The 20532-nt window shown below is 37.3% G+C and overlaps 1 protein-coding gene across 7 annotated transcripts in view; it reads right to left on the reverse strand.

Moving 5' to 3' along the window:
* The window catches only part of VPS13D (vacuolar protein sorting 13 homolog D), a 354551-nt gene that overhangs the window by 171681 nt on the left and 162338 nt on the right, over positions 1–20532 (reverse strand). For all 7 annotated transcript variants that reach the window (XM_077151248.1, XM_077151249.1, XM_077151246.1 and 4 more), the window contains 9 exons: positions 19964–20106; positions 15776–15906; positions 15400–15575; positions 13569–13692; positions 12524–12759; positions 10394–10502; positions 4097–4260; positions 2664–2772; positions 342–521 (listed from right to left, as the gene is read on the reverse strand). In XM_077151248.1, the coding sequence (XP_077007363.1) occupies positions 342–521; positions 2664–2772; positions 4097–4260; positions 10394–10502; positions 12524–12759; positions 13569–13692; positions 15400–15575; positions 15776–15906; positions 19964–20106 (1372 nt within the window). The remainder of the gene's footprint in view (positions 1–341; positions 522–2663; positions 2773–4096; positions 4261–10393; positions 10503–12523; positions 12760–13568; positions 13693–15399; positions 15576–15775; positions 15907–19963; positions 20107–20532) is intronic.

Below are 20532 nucleotides of genomic sequence, written 5' to 3' on the forward strand. Positions count from 1 at the left end.
AGCCATATTTACATTTACTCTCATACCACATTTTAATTATCTGACTAGGTACTTCATCTATCTTCCTGTTCTTAATGTTGCCTATACATCAATTATTTAAATTAGCACATTAATAAAATAATTTTTAAATGATAATAAGTACTGTTCTTAGCATTATCTTATTTAATTCTTATAACAACTTTGTGAGGAATGTTCTAATCCCATTTTACTTACAGGCTCTCCAAGCAAAAGTGTATATAAATATTGAATATTTATTTTGAATAAATAATTGTGAAATGATTAAACACTGTAGGGAAAAAAGGACACTGAGTTCCATGTCATTTCTTATGGCAAATTAGCACCTGTAATGCTCTAGTTGGGCCATCTGGGATGACTCTGATGGACAACATTCCAGAACCAGGTCTCATTTTTTGGTTAATGAATTGTTGTTCTGGTGGAACCGGCCCCAAAAGTTCCATGGAAGTGTCAGGACCAAGAACAACTTCAGCTCCATCAAATAAACCAGAAATCCCTCCTTTGGCCTATAAAACATGGGAATAAAGATGTAAGAAAAGGCAAAGTCACCGACTGACAATTTCACATACCATTTGAAACAAGTTATCGCATTTAAATTCTCTTTTGGAGGGTCATGGTTAATATATAGCAAGGCATTTACTATTTATTCAGCTTTGCAGATGATGAAAATAGTAGGATAATGTGGGTAAGACTAAAATGGTACGCTGTATGAATTTGAGGAATTAGTGGGAGATAATTTCATGAATAGAGTATTGGTTTACCCTGCCTTGTGATAACTTCTAGCTATTAAAATAAACCTAACATGTTAGTCAAAGCTCTGATTCTTTGAACAATTTCATTAGAGTTTGCTTAAAATTATGAAAAATTATGAAAATAAAACAATTATCATTATCACTTAGCTTTCCAATAAGAAGCAAATTCTAGAACTGAAAACCTCCCAAATAGATTCACGGCTGGACAACCAACCCAAATATTCAAATGGGTTGAATTCAAATGGGTTGAATATTCATATGGATTGACATTTCTTTTAAAATGTCTCTTCTAAAACAAAACAGTGATTGTCACCTGATGCCCAGTTATTCAGGCCTTTGGAGAAAAGCATCTTCTTGCTATATGCCCCAAGTAAAATGGAAGTATACAGGATGATGCCTATGGGAAAGCAAATAAAGGGCTAGAGAAGACAATAGCAAAGAGTGTCTAGATCCTCTTTGTTAATTTCTAAATATTGAATAATGAAAAAGAAATTTTGAGCTAGGTTTATAAGACAGATTTCAACATGCAGAAAGTCTTTAATGACTGTTGTTAAGGTTAGAAAGAAAGTAGAAACACAGCCATTTAAGGATGTGGTCAGAAAATATTTTAATGCCTTCAATTACTTTATTTGGAATAATGAGGTCAAAACAAATTTATTTCCCTAACCAAAACACATCCTTTCTGAATACTGTTATCATAGGGTCATTGACAAGTAAAGAAATGTTGAAATAGATTTAAGGAACAACAATCACCAGAAAGGGATTTATTGGGGCAAGGGGTGGGGAGATGCTTCAAAAGAACTGCAATTACAAGAACTTTAGAAACAAAGAGAAGTAAAGTCAGAGTCAGATACGGAACCCAGCAATTATAACAAGTCCTCTTTTTGCCTCCACAGATCTGAATTGTATTGCTAATGGAAAATCACAAATCCCTTTCAGATGTGTACTTCATACAGTGAGCAGCTTGTCTTTGAAGAAAAAACCTCAGGGCAATAGAGATAAAGAAAATAAATCTCACCAAATAGTAGTCTGAGGCTCCTTATAGTTTTGCTTACTGCCTGGACTATAACTTTCCAGTACAGAAAGACAGCCTAGTCTCTACCAAGGACACATACACTAAGAGTTTCCAACTAAGAGTTCAAGTATTTGCCTTCTGAATAAAGCCCTGAGTGGGGACAGCACTGCACACATGAAGTGTAGTTCTACTATCCACTCAAACCTCCTAGATGCCTTCCAGGATCTACGGTCTTATTCCCGTCTGAAGTCAGAAAGGGTAGAAATTCCAACCTCCTGGTAAGTTTCCAAACTCATACTCACCTGTAAAGTACCAAGAGTTTATCATGGGTAGACTGGCTGAGTAGAGGATAGAGGAAATTGTCCAGTAAATTTCATTCTCATATTTGCTACAATTAAATGCTTATTTGGGCATCAGAGAGCATAGCAAACCCGTGGTGATTGCATACCTTAATTTAAAAAAGGCTGTTTTCTAAGTCACTATTATATTGACTTTACAAGTCTGAAACTAAACCATCTAACTTAGTTTGGGGGCTTTTAGTTAACACCTTTTTTCCTTTCTTTTTAAAATTACATAGGTAATTTGTTATCAAGAAAAAATCCAAGTAAGCCAAGGGGAAAAAGTCGCACCACTCAGAGGCAACAATTCTTAACATATCTGTTGTACATCCCCTTCAAGAACATTTCCCATGTAAATAAATACAAATGTACCAAAAGTTTTTTTTTCACTTTCTTTTAACTAAAATGGGATAAAATAATACATATCATTATGTAATTTATTTTTCCCATTTATCCCATACCATGCACATCCCAGGTGAGACTTTGTTTCAAAGAAGGCTTGAATACTGCTTGCTGCAACTGGGAATGTCAAAAAACACTGACCTGGACAACCAACCCATGTAACCCACAGGTCAGTTTTCCTTCTCGGAAACACCATGTTTGAGTTGTGCTTCGCCTGCGGTCAGGCTTTCTTAGCATCAGGGGTTCATATCTGGAAAATGCAACAAATTCTCTGAGTCAAATATCTCAGACCTAAAAGAATATCAGGATCATGATTTTGCTTTTTCCTTGCAATAGTCTCAACCCTCCCTCAAAATCTAATGAGCAGTAGCTTGAATCCTATGGCTGGAACAGAGCAATAAAACAAAATAGAACGTAATGAAGAAGGGGACATAAAGTGATCTTAAGATTTTAAAGATTCATAATACAACATAGTATATGTTCTTTTATTCTGACAGTGACAAGTTATCAGGTGGTATGCAAAGGGATATCTACTAAATCTATTTAAAACCTCCTCAAATAGTCTTTTTGCTGTTTTATCTCCAAATACTTTTATTGTATATCAAGTTTTTTTTTTTTTTTTGCATGGACAGGCACCAAGAATCAAACCTGGGTCTCTGGCATGGCAAGCGAGAAATCTGCCTGCTGAGCCACCATGGCCTGCCCTATTTTATATCAAGTTTTAACCTGCAAGTCATCTAAAGTCTTTGGAAGTAAATAAGGTACAAATTGTGTGGCTCAGCACAGTAAATAAGGTACAAATTGTGTGGCTCAGCACAGTAAATAAGGTACAAATTGTGTGGCTCAGCACAGTAAATAAGGTACAAATTGTGTGGCTCAGCACAGTAAATAAGGTACAAATTGTGTGGCTCAGCACAGTGAGCTCAGCAGGCAGAGTTCTCGCCTGCCATGCCAGAGACATGGGTTCAATTCCCGGTGCCTGCCCACGCAAATAAAAAAAAAAGTAAAGAGAGTTATTTGTTATTTTATTAATAACTCCCTTTGAATAAAAGGGAGTTATTAATGAACACACATTTATTGATTCTCTTTATTTCTGCTTTAGTTAAGATTTAATAAAATTCTTCAAAAGAAGAAAAAAAGAAACTACTTTTTTGGTTCTGGGGCGGTGGCAAGGGGAGGGGCCATGGACTTAAAGTTTGGATGAGATACACATTTTTCATAACATATTCCTTCAATTGTTTGAATTTTTTTTTTTTTTTTTTTTTGGTATAGGCAGGCACGGGGAATTGAACCTGGGTCTCCAATATGGCAGGCGAAAATTCTGCCACTAAGCCACCCTTGCACAACCTTGTTTTAATTTTTTAACATCTGAATGGGTATTTCCTTAATAGCTTTAAAAAATAAAATGAATTTATCATATGTAGGAGTGATGAGTTTCTATCAGTGGCAAAAAATACAAATATAAAAATACAAATTGTACTTCATTTATAGAACTCTGGCTTTTCAGTGTGGATTTCCTCTCAGTCAGAACTTGAAGGCAATGAGCTTGAATCAAAAGTTGCCTAGAAAAGTACCTGTTGTCAGTTACCGCAGCAAGACCAGCAATATCCAAGATGGCAGCCCCCTCGGTGGAGCGGGCTGCTGGGGGCTTACTGGGGTTGTGAGGAACTGAAGAGCCCTCATGGGTGAGCATGCCTGTTCCAGTCATCCTCCACAGCTGAGAACGCTTCCCTGGTTCCTGCAGAGACAGAGAGAGCTATCGTGTGTGGCCACAGGTAACTCCTCACCTCAACAGTTTCGTACAACGTCTGAATAAGTTCTCGAGTACGAAGTGGATTTAGATTTTTTTCTACATTATATATAAGCTTCATTCAAATGTTCATTGTGGTTAATTCCTAGCTGCACTTAGGGTAAAATATGAAACCTCAAATACATCTTGAGCCAAATACCAAAAATTGCAAATAATGTGAATTTTAAAAATATACATTATTTTAATATCTAATTTTTTATTATTTTTTAATTATAAACAAATGGTTGGGCAATATAATACAGTCAATGAGATTCAGCTTAGTCTCCTATCCTAGCCAATCTGCCATGGTTACTGTTGCTCCAAATGGGTGCCCTTAGAAATTAAAGTATGATTCTGTTATATAATACAAGTACTTAGGATATGATAGTCTCAATAGCTGATCATAGGCAATCCTCACAGCTCTAAGTCAACCAGAACTTACCAGTCTTCCTTTCCTTACTCTCCATGTTTATAATGAAACTATACTATATTGATGATTTCCAACTTACAACTGGATTGTATTCAAAGGTTAAGATGATTCTGAACAAAGTTGACTGCATTCAAATTATAATAAGCTGATTGCTGCTAATTCTAAATACATTTTTTCTGTAGGAATATTTTATAAACAGCAATTAGGATTCTAGACTAAACCAGGAAAGTACATAACCCATTATGTACTAAAAGAAACAGTAATAATAATAACAATAATATTTATTCAGGTTTATTATGTGCCAGGCACGACTCCATGGAATTTTATGTAATAACTCATTTAATCCTCAAAACAGTCCAGGTTTATAATATTAACTTTATTTTACAGATAAGAATATTAAGACTCAGTGAAACAAAGTAACTTTCCTACGGTCACATAGCTAGTAGGTGCTGGAGCCACAATATGAATCCCCAAAGCCTGCTTCCAGAGCAGAGCTGGCATGCTTAACCATTTTGTATACTGCCTCTCTTAAGACAATCCCTACAGTTCCATTTCAATAGCACCTCACCGTTTAGCACATTCTAAGGGAAAGCAAACTCCATCTAGAATTGTCAGGACCACATCCCCTCTCACCAGGTAAGAGCACATCCAGGGAAACAGACACTTCTGGGTATCACAAACTCATTAACGTTCTACATCTATAATGGAAAGGCAACTTTTGCATTACATTCTACAAAGTAAAAATTCACAAAGTATTATGAACGCTGAAGTCAAAATGCCAGAAGTTGAAACCCAGCTGTACCATTTACTAGCTAAGTAACCTTGGATGAGCTCTCAGAGGCAGTTTCCAAACGAAAGGCACTCAGAACATGCATGCCAGAGTAAGGCCTCACTTAACTGTTATGCTATTATTATTATTATTACATTCTTTCTATAGCACTTTATGTTCGCTATCTTAGTCGATCCTTCTAATAAGCCTGGGAGGTCAGTAGGAAATTACCTACCAAGAGGAATGTGTGAAGTACCAGATACTATATAAATCTGGTGGCAAAACCAGAACTCAGATCTAGAAAGATAACACTGCTCTATTTTGTGCTACTCTCTCCAATGTTAGCTTTTAAAAAGAGATGATACTGAGCTCTATTTCTTCCTCTGCAATCCCCGCAAGCTTGCTTCTCTGTTCACATAAGAAAATACATTTAGCCACAGCTCCAAAACCACACGGAAACTATGTGATAATATTGTGGGCCATTGATTGTACACCATGTATGGAATGCTTGTATGTCAAGAATGTTTGCATGTTAAGTTTTTACAACAAAAGTATTAAAATCATAAAACCACATGGGGAAGCATCTCAATTATCCTGCTGATGCTATGGACTGGGAATCAAAGCACATGACCCCAGGAGAGAGAAAGTGTTTATACGTGGATTCTTCTACTCCAAGTCCACATGTGTAGGCTCACTGCAAGATGGAAACCACCCAAATTTCCATCTAAAAATCTGAGACGCACAATTCTTCTTTTGGTGAGTTCCCTTTCCCTCTTCCATAAAACTTATTCCCAAAACCAGCTGATGGAACCAAGAAGGTAGAAGCTCCTCCTTTGGGAGGAGTGGGCAGGGTGGCCCCCAGGAGGAAATGAAAGCCATGCGGAACAAAGCACTCACACAGGCTGGGGGAAGCCCAGAGTGGGTTGCTGAAGCCCAAGGTGACTATGACAACATCCATGCAGAGGAACTGGGCTAGGGAAACCTAGAATGAGGCATCTGAGCCAGAGAGGGGTGAGGAGAACATTCCTGCTAGGGATGAAGCTTGGAGGTTGGGAGGGTGGCTACCCATCATGTAGAAAGCAGAGCCCAAGTAAGATAACAAGAAGGTCTGCGTAGGATTGTGCAGTGGTGGCAATGGAAGGTTTGTCATCTACAAAAGGACTGACCAAAGCAATGTTGGACAGTGGAGTTATAAATATGGAAAGGGAGAAAATTAGAATGAACCTTGTGATGTTGGACTACAACTGAAAATACTAATGTGAATTCCTGGTTTTCAGTGTGCGTATAGATATCTATAGAAATAAATATGTATATATGTTTATTAGATTTATTTACACATATACCAGCAGCCTTTCCTCAGAGAAGCTATTTTCCTTTTGCTGCCTTAATTTTTATGGCCTCAGAACAATAAATCTGTAACCTAAGAAAAACCCATCCCATTTCTGGTATATTGCATTCTGGCAGCTTTAGTAAACTGAAACAGATTTTGGTACCAAGAGTGGGGTGCTGTGATGTGCAAATACCCAAAATGCTGGAACTATTTTAAAATTGGATGAGGGGAAGATTCTGGAAGAATTGTGAGGAGTTTTATTGAAAAGCCCTTTGTTTCGAAGAGACTCTTGACAGGATTATGGACTCCAGAGATATTTCTGATGAGGCTTCAGACAGAAATGAGAATGTGTCACTGCAAATTGGAAGGAAGCTGACACTTGTTTTAAAGTGGGAGAGAATCTGGCAAAATTGAGTCCTGGCATTGGATGGAAGGTAAAATTTGAAAGCGATGAGCTTGGCTATCTAGCTGAGCAAATTTCCAAACTAAATGTGAAAAATGCAGCCTGGCTTCTCCTTGTAGCTTATAGTAAATTGCAAGAGGGAAGGGACAAGCTGAGAACTGAACTCTTGGGTACAAAGAAAGCGGAATTGATGGTCTGGAAAACGCTGGGATTCCAGAAGGTGAGACCCCAGAGGCTAATGTCCCATGTGAGGATTTAATCAAACATGGAAGAACCAGTCAACCATGTCAATGGGAGTCAGGATTGGAAATGGAGTTATCCAGAAAGGATTTGTGGAAAGTCCTATTGTCTGACAGCTGAGACCCATTTGCTGCATGGGAAACCGACAACTTTGTCACGAAATCTGTATAAACAGAACCACTGCCAGTGTGGACTAAAAGGGACAGAAATGCATCAGATTGAAGGAAAGTCAAAGTTAGAATCATGGAAGCTAAGATTTGGAGCCAAGAAACACCTTGTACCAGGAGAGTGGACACATCCATGCACATGGAAAGGGTGAGTTTGCAGAGGGTGAGCTTTCCACCCCATTTTTCAGGAAGAGTCTTATTACTCCAGGGCTCTGAGATACCTGGGGAATTGAGGGGAACTTGGCTGCACCATTGTTCAGGAAGAATGCTGCTGCCTCAAGCCTCAGAAACAGTGGACACATTTCCTGGGGATTGGGGAGATCCTGGCCACCATCCCATTGCTCTGAAGGGGTTGAGTGTGTGCCCTGGAGATGGCAGATAATCCACCTGCCACCCAGATGTTTGAAGAGGGTGAGAGCCGAGAACAAGGTGGTCTTCCTGTGGTAGTTAGATTCAGTTGTCAACTTGGCCAGGTGAAGGTACCTAGTTCTGTTGCTGTGGACATGAGCCAAAGGTACATGAACCTCATTTGTTGCTGATTACATCTGCAGTTGGCTAAGAGGTGTGCCTGCTGCAATGAATGACGTTTGACTTAATTGGCTGTGCTTAAATGAGAGAGTGCAATGTAGCACAGCCCAAGCAGCTCGGCCTACTTCATCTCAGCACTCACAGCTCAGCCCATACCTTTGGAGATGCAGAAAGGAATCACCCTGGGGAAAGTTGTTGGAACCCAGAGGCCTGGAGATAAGGCCAGCAGAGATTACCCTGAGCTTTCCCACGTAAGAAAGAAACTCAGATGGAAGTTAGCTGCCTTTCCGCTGAAGAACATAAATTCCCTTTTATTAAAAGCCAATCCATCTCTGGGGTGTTGCATTCCGGCAGCTAGCAAACTAGAACACTTCCCAATGCTTGGAGATGTTGGAACCCTCACCCCAGTATTTACAGAGGGAAGGGACACTGCGTAAGCCCTTGGAGAGAGTGGGACTGCTATTCTCTCAAGCCCTGAGGATAAAACATTTTTCTGTAGATGACTCTCAGACTTTGAAACCTAGTAAAGTTTGACCTGCAGGTTTTCAGAACTGTTTGGGAACTTTGACCCCTGTTTTCCTGCAATTCCTCCCTATGGAAACAGGAACACTTATTTTATGGGACTGTCCCTCCTTTTATACTGGAAACAGATAATCTGTTCTAAGTTTCCCAGGTCCACAGCCAGAGAGGAATTTTGCCTTACGATACACCACATCTGTAACTGAGTTTGATGAAACTTTGCCCTTAATATTGTTACTGAAATTATTTAAGGCTTTTGTGATATAGTGATGGAATGAATATATTTTGCATATGGAAAGAACATATCTTTTCACAGTTCAGAGGGTAGAGTGTGCTGGTTTGAATCTTTTACATACCACAGAAAAGACTATAGTCCTTTAATCCATTCTTGTGGGGGATCTTCTGGTTAGGCTATTTACATTGAGATGTAACCCAGCCCATTCAATGTAGGTCTTAATCCCCTTGCTGGAGTTCTCTATGAGAACATAAAAGACAAAACTCGGCAAGTTCAGCAAGACAGAAATGCCCAGAGACAGTTGGAGACAGCCACTGAAATCAGAATCAGGAGGGAAGGACCAGCAGATGTTGCCATGTGACTTCCAACATGACAGAGGAACCTCAGATGCCAGCAGCCCTTCCTCAAAGAAGGTATCTTTCTCTTGATGTTTTAATTTGGAGCTTTCATGGTCTTAGAATTGTAAATTTGTAACTTAATAAAATCCCACTGAAAAAGCCAACTCATTTCTGATATATCACATTCTGGCAGCTTTAGCAAACTGAAACAGCCTCCAAAATTGCTTACTTTCAATTTCTACGCCCCATGACCTCCTATCACTTAGTCCTAAATCTTATTTCCAAATTGCATCTGACACAAAAGCATTGCCTTATATGCGAGTCTAATCACATTTTTAAGTAAATTTGATTCACATGGGTTTGAAATGGTGTGAAATAAAAACACAAGTATTAAATTCCATTTTATGTGCAAAATTTAAAATTTGTCAAGAATTATATAATCTCAAAGCCAAGTGAATCATAAACAGATCTACATTACTAGCATGTGTGACACCATTTTAGGTGATAAAGATGTATCCTTTGTCAGCAGCAGGGCCACTTGAGTGGTAAAGAGAAATCCTGTGTCAGGATTTTTGAATTATGAGATTTAAATTACACAAAATCTTTAGGAATACATTACATCATTAGGAACACATTAAATCATTTAGGAACACATTACTCATGTAGATGTGACTTCCTTATGTATTTGCTCTACCTGTTTTCAACCAACTCCAGCTGATGGCCACCCTCTCCTTAATGTCCCTTCTGCACCTCTGTGTTTCCAAACCTCTCATCTTTATGTCTGATCTATTCATTACCAGTGTTCTGTCATTTTTCATATTTCAGCCAAATTTTACTGTCTTTTTTATCTATAAAAATAGCATAAACATTTCCCTACACTGACTTGAAGGGAATGTCAAACTGACAGTTTTTCTTTATATGCTGACTTCCAACATCACACCTCAAAAAAAGAATGTCTGACAAATTTCAGAGAGCACCTGAATACTGCACCTTGAGGAAACCATTAACCTCTCTGAGTCTTCATTTCCTCATCTGTAAAATGAAGAGTTTGTACCAGATGATCCTAAATCCCTTCAAATGCTAAAATCTTTTACTATAAACTCCAATTGCTAAGCCTTCTCACCTTCTTCTTTAAAATGACTCTTTGTGTCTTTGGTGAGACATCCAAGACGAGCTCTGCACAGGTAATGGGCTTACTGGAAGTCACAGGCCTTCCTTTTCCCTCTGGTAAACTGGAACAACAAGATTGATTAACTGATTGATAAACAGACAGACAGACACACACCACACACAGTCTCTCTCTCTTAAGCTCGCATAAGCAAACACCTGAAACCTCTTTGAAATAAATACAGACAAAAAAGTCTGACTCAAGTAGCATAAAGATCAGGCTTGTATATTTTAACCTGCAAAGTTCAAAGATTCATTTGTCAAAAGACATACCATGACATTTTCCCTCTCCCGATAATTTCAGTGGCTTGTAATTTAGACATAAAAGAATAACTATATATCATTAGAGGCAAAAAAACCCCCAAAAAACAGTAAAAAAAAAAGAACCATGCTAGACATTCCAAAGGGTCAAAAATTAGCTCTGTTCTTTGCCAAGCAGAAAATCAAAATCATTACTTCTCCAAGTGCTGGCAAGAAATCAGAAGTTTCACTAGGATGAAAAGAAAACAAGGGTTCATAGACACCTTCCTCCAATTCAATAATCCTGTTGTGGTTCCTTGTGATTTAAGGATCCTAAACTTCACGGAATGTTGCAGCCTAGATAGACTGTGGGGTATCTGGATGAGGTTTTATTTAGATTATTCCTAGCTTCTATTAATCCTATCATCAAAAAAAAAGGGACTGATACATTGAGAGTTTAAAAAAAATCTAATTTTCTTTCCTATCATTAATTCCATCTTAGAATACAAAGAAATAGTATCTAATATCTTTTAAAAGATGGTTCAACCTTTTAGCACACCAAGATTCGAGAAGGTTTTCTTTTTATCTCCTCCATATCTGTTCAACCCATTTAGTTCTGCATTTTCCATTACAATTTTTCAGCAAGAGCTTAGTAACAATCGGAATTTATAGAACACACGAATAAAAACATGACTAGCAACTAGATTTAGAACTGATTTTTCAGGCACTAACAAGTTAACCACATCACACTACTGACTCTATAATCTTTTAAAACAAACAAACAAAGGCATGATTAGCTCAATTGTTATGTTGAGATAAAGAGCCCAGCACAATCATTACCAAAGAAAATTGCAACAGAAGAGGAAAAGGATGTTATTCTCAGCAAAGACACCCATTCAATCCATTAGTAGTGAAATCTCCACTCTAGGAAGATGAGAAGAATAACCCAGGGCTTGCTCCAGTGTTATTTGTGGGACTGGGGCATATGCAAAAATATCATTCATATGCAAAATTATCCAGAATATTTTGGGCAGGAATATAGCTTTAAATGTCTACTTCAGGTCATTTATATTTGTAATTGTAAAGACTGCAATGATAAAGATTCTCATTCACAGAACAACTTTAAAAAGTGGCCCCTTCAGCACAGAAACAACAAACTGTTTATATGTTGGTAGAATGACTACCTTTTAAAAGTCCAATGTTTTGAGTCTCTATGTACCAGCAGATGTACCAATCTGACAGCAGAATTAGAATAAACCCTCTATTCTTCACCTGAGTTTTCAAAATACAACTAGTCAGATGACAATGAAGATTATGATTCTATGGCAACTGGAATTATTGCCAATGTAGGTTACTATGCTTGGCTTTAGGTGACTATTAAGAGAGACTCAAGTGTCTGCCTAATCATAATCTGAATGGGGGAGGGGTAGCTGAATGATGACTACTTAGGAAGATCAGTCAGGTTTTAGTGAATTAAGAGTCAACACAGACATAAAATAGCAGCAAGGATGTTTAAAAAAACATTTAAAATAACTTGAAGGAAGAGGAATATAAGCTATAATAGGAATAACATCTAATGGGAAGAATTATTAAATACTAGAATGTATTATTGAGGGAAATCTTTAAAAAGAGAAGTCTTAGCTATTTGGATAAATTTTAATCTAGCCATAAGGCAAAGGCTTAGACTAAATGACCTCTCAAGATACACCCTGAAGCTTAGGACTTAGTAAAGAATGAATGAATTTTCCTTCATATTTCAGTTTCCAGAAAAGCTACTTAAAATTTAAAAGCAGTTAGTAATTAGAACCTTCTGCTTTATAAGATCAGTAATTTAACTCAGAATTACCCAGAGAATGTATATGTAGCAGCAATATAAATGAAATTTTCATAATAAAGCTGTCGGTTATCCTGGAAATCATTCATGTTGCAGTGGATCTCTGAGGAACCTGCCCCTTTTACAGTGAGCATGATAAAAGGTGGCAGGGTAGGTTCATCCCAGGCATAATCCAATGTAGTCATGGGTTTCACTTCAGTTCGGAGCCTGGGTTCAGCTACACCATGCTGCGTAAAGACAACTGGAACCTAGAGTAATGGCACAAAGGACAAAGAGAAATTTCACTCAGGGTTGTGTTGCTGGAAATGATTCAGCGCTTCCTAAATTAAGCTCCAGATTCTTCCCAAGGAATCCTTTATAGGGGAATAATCACCACAGAAGCTCATCTCCCCTCTTCCTCAAATGCCTTTCTGATCATCATCTAAGAAGTTCACCAATTAAAGGACATGTCTATAGCCTATTGGGTAAAGGGATTTAAGAACCTTTGCCAAGTCAAAGATGTAGAGGAAGCAATTCTACCCTCCAATAGTATCTCTTCTGAACTGACCTCCCTGTGATGTGCTTTGAAGAGAGAAAGAAATAAGGATTTTTGAACTCAGCCAAAGAAAACATATATTATGAGACATATTGCTATACAAAGGTACAATTTAAGACAGAATTGAATGATTACTACTTTGGTTTTACTTGGAAGACAAAAAATGCTCACTATAGGTGAGCAATAGTAGAACTGCTACTCTCAGCGCCATTGGACAATTTGAGTCTGGTTTCTCCTTCTGTATGGAATGTCTACAGAGGGCATTCATGCTGACCAAACATTTTAGTCAAAATAAGTTTTGAAACATTACTTCTGGATGGATAAGGCTGCCAACAACCAATATAACCAGCAGAAACTACATCCTAAAAGCAAGGATTTTTAGGGATGTCAGCTACAGAGATGCCGGTACAGTTTCTTTTAAACCCAAGTATAAAATGTATTTTACCATTATCTTAAAGGCAGCACATACTCCACCCTCCCATGTATGAAACAGCCAAACTGGCTCTCAACTCCACTCGATACCTTGGAAAAGTTGTCGATTCGGAAAGGAGGGGGTAACTGATCTGTGTCACTAAATGAGATTCTATAAGTAGCTCCTCGGAGAGTAATTTCCACTCGTAAAAAGAAGCACTTTCCTACGGTATCTCTGCAGAATAAAGAAACAAAAGAGGCTGCATAAAATGGAGGAAGTTGCAGTCCATTTTCTTCTCATAATTCTCATGATACAACATTGCTTGGACCTCAGTCAGCATCACTGCATGCACAGTCCATTGTGTGTTCCTTGACCATACTATAATCCAACAATAAAAAAGAATTAATTCAAGTGACTTTTCAACAATGAATGTAAACTATATACCAACACTTACAAAGAGCTTGAATTTCACTTAATGGGCTTGTTTTTGGTTGTATTGTCAATGTAGCAAATGAGTGGATACATTGAACTACATGAAATTGCTGAAAATCTAATATTTTTGACCTGAAAAAGAGTGATTACCTATTTAATATGTTGATGATGTTGATAACCAGGATTCTCACTGTAGCAAGAGGGAAGGTGAGGCACAGAAGAATAGCTAATAAATGTTGAAGAAATTACCATTCTGTAACCAACAATGTAATAACTGATTCAGGTAAGGATCATCAAACCATGGGATGAAAGATTTTTGGGAAACAGGATATCCACAGATTCACAGTATAACGCAAATAGATTACTCTTATTTACGAAAAAGGAAAGGTAACTTTACAATAGAGGTGGACACCACCTTAACCAACTGATGATCAAAATAGCAATGCAAATAAAGGGACCAACAGATCATACAACAGGCCTCCTAACGTGACCAACAGGAAGTACATAATACAAAGGTAGTACTCTTACTGAAAAGTTTGACCCAAGTCTATATATAGGAAACAAAATCTTGTGGTGAACACAGTATACTAATAGATAAATGTACTGATCAAAATGGAACTGAGGAGATTCGATCCCTGCCCACTTGGCTCCTCTGTCACCTCCTTAGTCCCCAACAGCTCCTAAGAATATAGCTTGAAAATGACTATACTAAAGCATGTATTTAATTCTATAAGCGCTGGGGCAAAGCATAATTTAAGGGGGACACTACCAATAACAACAAAAATTAAATTAAATAATGCATTTTGAACTCAAATATAAATAATATTTTGGATTACCCATTGTTAATTCACCCGTGTTTCTGTTCATTTACAATAGTATTCTCAATGGAGACTTGACCATAAGTATAAAAGTAAGATTAAATTTTGCTTCTACATAAATTATTCATTCAGTGATTCAGATTCTACATGTGTTGAGAGAGCATGACTTCAGATTCTTCAGTTTCAATATAATTTGATGAAACCAGGAAGAAAAAAAAGATTCAGTCATCCTGGGTTAGCTAAGGCTGGTTTTGATTGATTTTCCTTAACAAGGGCATGAGAGCCACTGGATTGGGCAGATGCAGCCCAACAGCTTATCTGCAGCATGAGAGAGAACAGACTGTACAGATGTGTAGGAAGAGATAAAAACATTGGTAATCATTAGTGCCACCATCTAAACACAGACAGAATGTTCAAGAGTTGTAAGAAATCATGTTGTGCACTCAGTGCTACTGACAGTTCAACTCCTTAGACTTGGAACCTCTACGACCAGACCTTAACAACTGCACAATGGTCAAAACCATCAAAGTTTCCTATAACTCAATTCCATCAAAATGCCCACTTAAGTTTTGAGATCACTGTTCAACCCAGAAATAAGTGTGCCCATTTCATGAAGAACAGTATGGCTTACTTTTATATTACTGTACCTCACAAGGCTATTTTTAGTCTAAACATAGAAACTCTACCTTACCTCATGTTGATATGGAAGGAATTATTCTTGTTGACTTCGAAGCCTCCAGACCAAATGCAATTGGGTACATCCATCAATCTGACACATAATAGCTGATCATAGTCATTCCGAGGCCAGTGGAACACCACACTGGAGCCAGGAAGGGTAGAAATGTAACCCTCGGGATTTGCTGTTCCCTAAAACATGTAGGAGCATTAGTTTCGACCACAAATCAAGTCAAAACAGCAAATGTTTACTGAACCTTATCCCATATCAGAAGCTACAGAGACACAGAAGGTTCCTCCCATCACAGCCTTGATGGGGCAATAAGCCATGACATTAAAATTCCCTGTGCCATTAAACAGCATTAACCATTCTTCAAAAGCAAACTGCTTACCTGTCCCCTAGCAAATTCCCTCTGTGCAAATGCAAGCTTGTGAGATGATTTATTATCTAACAGGTAACGGGGGGCAAAGATGACCATACAGGTGTCAATATATCGACCTCGTCCTTTCTTGACATCAATACCTATAATAACAAGAACCACTTGCATGAATTACTCAGAAAAAAGAAAATTTGTGGTTTGACAAAAAATAAATAGCCTTCACAACCACTCAGTTTCTCTAAAAGAACAAATGTATCACCCAGAAGGATATCAACCTTTCAAGAATGGAATGAAAAAAGCAATTCCTCTCAAAGTATTATTCCTATTCATATTTAGGCCTTAAAAGTCTCAGTGGTAACATCAATATTCCCTTAGTTCCTAGCCTCTTCACAAAGTGTGTTCCATTTTAGCAGCAATTAAAATATATAGGTATTTAATCACAGATACCTTTGGTTTCCATTTGTGAAGCTGACTACTAAGGTAATTTCATGTGATACATTTCTACTTATGTCTGGGACACAAAATTTCACCCTAGCAAATTATAGCACATAGTGAAAATTCCAGATTATTTAAATGGATTTATACTGTCCTTAATTCAATTGGCTGTTTCCTAGTATTTTCTTTTAACTCATTGCCCAAGAATCCAGCTCAAATGAAATGCTAAATATTCTAGAGTCCTTTCATTCATAAAATAAATGTTTTCAACACCTACTTTCTCCTGGAGAAAATAACATATACCAAAGAAAGAAAGTCACAGTCAGAAGGAAATCTCAAAACATGAAGTGCCAAATAATAACAGAAAAGTGAAATAACTCTGAATTATTTTTAAAACTCTAATAAGACTAATTTTTAAAAAAATATTCAACTCATTGGAACAAATTATTCATTCACTGATTCAGAAAATAAACCCAATGACTATTCAAGGCACTGGGCTGAGATCTGCTTATACTTGATGAAAAATATGTATGGTAGAAACAGTTAAAATAACAATAACAATAATATTTATTGAACTCTTAATATAAGATAAGGTACTCTACCAACACCTTTACATTTAATTCTCATAAAAACCTTAAGAATTAGGTTTTTCAGTTATTTTTACTTTATAGATGAGGAAACTAAGGCATAGAAAGCTAATTGACTTGCCCTAGGTCACTCACCTAGTAGGTAGCATAGCTGGGATTCCAAACTCTTACATGGCTGACTTATATCATGATTTATACAAGGACCTGGCTCAGCAGTCAGAAATATCAAGAGGACAATAAAAATGGAAGATTCCATTTTAGGATACATTAACTAGGTGTCCTAGATTTCCCAAAATAATCCCAATGATAAATATTTCAATTTGTTAAGGTCCTAATTCACTTGTACTGGCTTGAAAATGCTGGTGGTCCTTTAATAAGAGCCCTGAAAATACCTAAAAGGTTGACCAAATCATAAAAACAAAAATCTCTGAAGTGCTCCATCAAGAAAATGTTATACAACACTGGATAGGGAGACACACCCTGAAGCCGTTCTTTCTGTGATATACAGAAAAGTATTCGTGGTCAGAAATAGACATTATTATTATCTCAACTAATAATACACAGTCTGCCTGCAGAAGATGTGTTTACTTGATAGTACAAAAAAAGTCTAGTAATTGAGAACAGTGCAGATATTTAATTTTTTAAAAAAGGTGATTTTTGTTTGTTTCCCTTTTCATCTTACACTGCTCGGGGAAATCTCCAATAAATCAATAGCCTATAAAATAAAAATTTACAAATTCCTTCTTTGTAGAGGTATATGTTAGGCATATGTGAAAGCCTCCTGGCTTTCCAGTTTGGCTTTAAACTTCCCTGGCAGGGAGCAACTTATCTATCCAGTTCTTCAAAAAACAAGTGAGAGAGATTCCATGAATTTCCCTGATAACATGCACCGATACCACATGATCCTTAAGAATTATAAAATCTTATCTTAGCCCATTCTCTCTATTCCTTTCCTTGATGAAATGACAAAATTCAACTCACAATCTTGTCCTTAAAAACAAGTGCTGTATAGCTTTCACAATGTGACTGTGTGATTGTGAAAACCTTGCGTCTGATGCTTTTATCTACTTTGTCAACAAACGAGTAGAACATATGGAATAAAAATAAATAATAGGGGGAACAAATGTTAAAATAAACTTAGTTTGAAATGCCAGTGATCAGTGAAAGCGAGGGGTAAGGGGTATGGCAGGTGTAATCTTTTTTTTTTTTCTGTTTTCGTTTTATTTGTTTCTATTGTCTTTTTCTTTTTCTGAATGGATGCAAATGTTCTAAGAAATGATGAATATGCAACTAAGTGATGATACTGTGAATTACTGATTATTTATGTTAATGTTTTATTACATTTGTTAATTTTTTTAAATTAATAAATAAATTTTTAAAAGATCACGGAAAGCTGAAACTTTTGAAAATCTGTAAGGTGATAAAGTTTAATAGTAAAATTTAAAGAATATTCAATTCAACCATAAAAAAGCCTTTGAAATAACGCTGATAATCATTGCAGACAGCTATATTCAATTATGCACTGTTATGTTTAAATTAGATATGTAAGCAGAGTTTTCATGTTGTTTAATAAATCTCAGACTGTAAAAAAAAACAAAACAAAAAAACAAGTGCTGTAAGCTTTAATGAATGTTCCTGGCATTTCAGTTTATATGTACAATCACTGTTTATTTCTGAATGGCTCAATTTGCCTTGATGCAAAGATTCTGTAGTCTTTTACTGTCAGCTGCTTTAAAAGGAAAAAGCTCCATCCAGCCAGCCCCCAATTTGTCCCAACTATAGCTCAAACCTAATTCTAGCCAACATGTGGCAGTTTGCTTTGGAAACTTGATCAAGGTCAAGACACCTCTGCAGAAAGCCAAATCAGTAAGAAGCAGACTGCCTATTCAAGGTGTAGGGCAAACAAATGGGAGAAAAAAATATGAAAACTGTCTTCAGCTGAAGGATCAAATAAAGTTATTTCTTCTTTCAAAAATCTTAATGTCAACTTTAAGGAGACAGCTCGCATGTCAACGGAAAATGAATTCAGAGCCACGTTAAAAAAAAAAAAATCCTGAAAAGGAAAGTGTACTTGAAAGAGACCCTTTTTTTTTTTTTACTAATAAATCCTCAAATACTTAAACCATCCCTGTCTACATGGGATTTCAGAGTAAATTTCTAAATGATATCACCTTAGTTTTCCTTCTATAGCATGACTCTTTATATCTGCACTATTACAATAGCCAAAAGCCATACTTGGCTATTTAAATTTAAGTTAATTAAAATGAAATATAATGAAAAATTCCTCCGCTGCACTCCCCACATTTTAGGTGCCCTGCAGCCGCACGTGGCTAGAGGCTTCCACGCCGACTGTAAGGAACAGAACAGTTCATCTTTGCAAAACGACTGGACACAAAGATGTAGACGAAGAGCGGAAGTACAAGATTAAACAGTACTTTGAGATCCTTAGAAATAATATAATAAAAGAAGGGTATATTGCTAATAATTTACACCCGAGGCATATTTAAATTTATTTTAATCCTTCAGAAAAGCTTTCGAGAGGCCTCAGGTAGCTGTGAGGTAGGCACATGGACACAGCTTCCTCCAGTCTCATCCTCCCTCCCCTCCTTCACTTCCCTCCCCTTCCTCCCCTCCAGATCTGCAAGACCTAAGCTAGTTTGGGGGCTTCTGGTTAGTATCACCACCAAGTGCTATTTACTCTATTTCCAGCCTAAAATTCGTAGGCCCAAATTCTAATCCTACTTCTGACCCAGACTTTCCCTTTATATCTGGGCGATTCACTTATCCTCACTGCTTCAGTTTCAAGGAGAATAATGCTCCTTACCCTCTTAGAGTATCCAAGTCTTAATGAAAGCCTGGGAAATGCCTGGAGAATGGAAAGCATTCTAAGTGTTCCTATTATTTCCCTGAAAAACAAGAATTCAAGCCAGACTGGTACTTTCCTGACACAGATAAGTTTAAAATTAAACCAAGCCCCGCACTTAAAGAGCAGCATTTAGGTGGCTCTTTAAATCCCCAGAAGAACAGATCTATGTTAATATAAATCTAGTATCCAGAGATTAGATACCTGAACCAATGACAAATGAGAAAATCAGCACCTGGAGCCAGAACTTTGAGCAAAGCCCGAGGTCATCGGCCAATGGTTCTGAATTTCCCGCTGCCCCCAAGTAAAACCCACCAATGTTATAGATCAGCCCTGGGCGGTTTCCTTGCTGGATGACTTTCAAAGCTCGGACACCACTCCCACCATCCAGTGAGAAGCCCTGACACCAGCCCGGCATGCCTTCAGGATGAATCCCCCTTCCGATTCTCATCGTGCAGCTGTGGGGTAGAAAAGCAAAGAGGTATATATTCATCCATAAGAAAGTCTTATCTCCCTGTTCTAATCAGGAAACACTAATGTAGCTATCACTCAAATTAGAGCTCTAAGACTAATGCTCTTTCTTACTCTCATATGATTCTCAAATACAGTGAGGCAATCAGTGGCCCAAATTCTCAGAGGTAGCCACAATATGAGTGTGAAATACACTGACATCTACAACCAAACAGTTCAGTAGGAGAAAACATAATCATTCTATGAGCCAAAGACATGAGGAAAATGCTACAATTTCTAGTGCTCCCCTGATAAACAAGCTTTCCAACCAAACTGATATTTTCCTTACTCTTGTATTTCAAGAATTCATGAAAAAAGGACAAAGAAAATAAATACAGAAAATGCTACTGATGATACATTACATATAAGGACTG

Source organism: Tamandua tetradactyla, chromosome 2 (genome assembly GCF_023851605.1).
Source record: "Tamandua tetradactyla isolate mTamTet1 chromosome 2, mTamTet1.pri, whole genome shotgun sequence".
Taxonomy (NCBI): domain Eukaryota; kingdom Metazoa; phylum Chordata; class Mammalia; order Pilosa; family Myrmecophagidae; genus Tamandua; species Tamandua tetradactyla.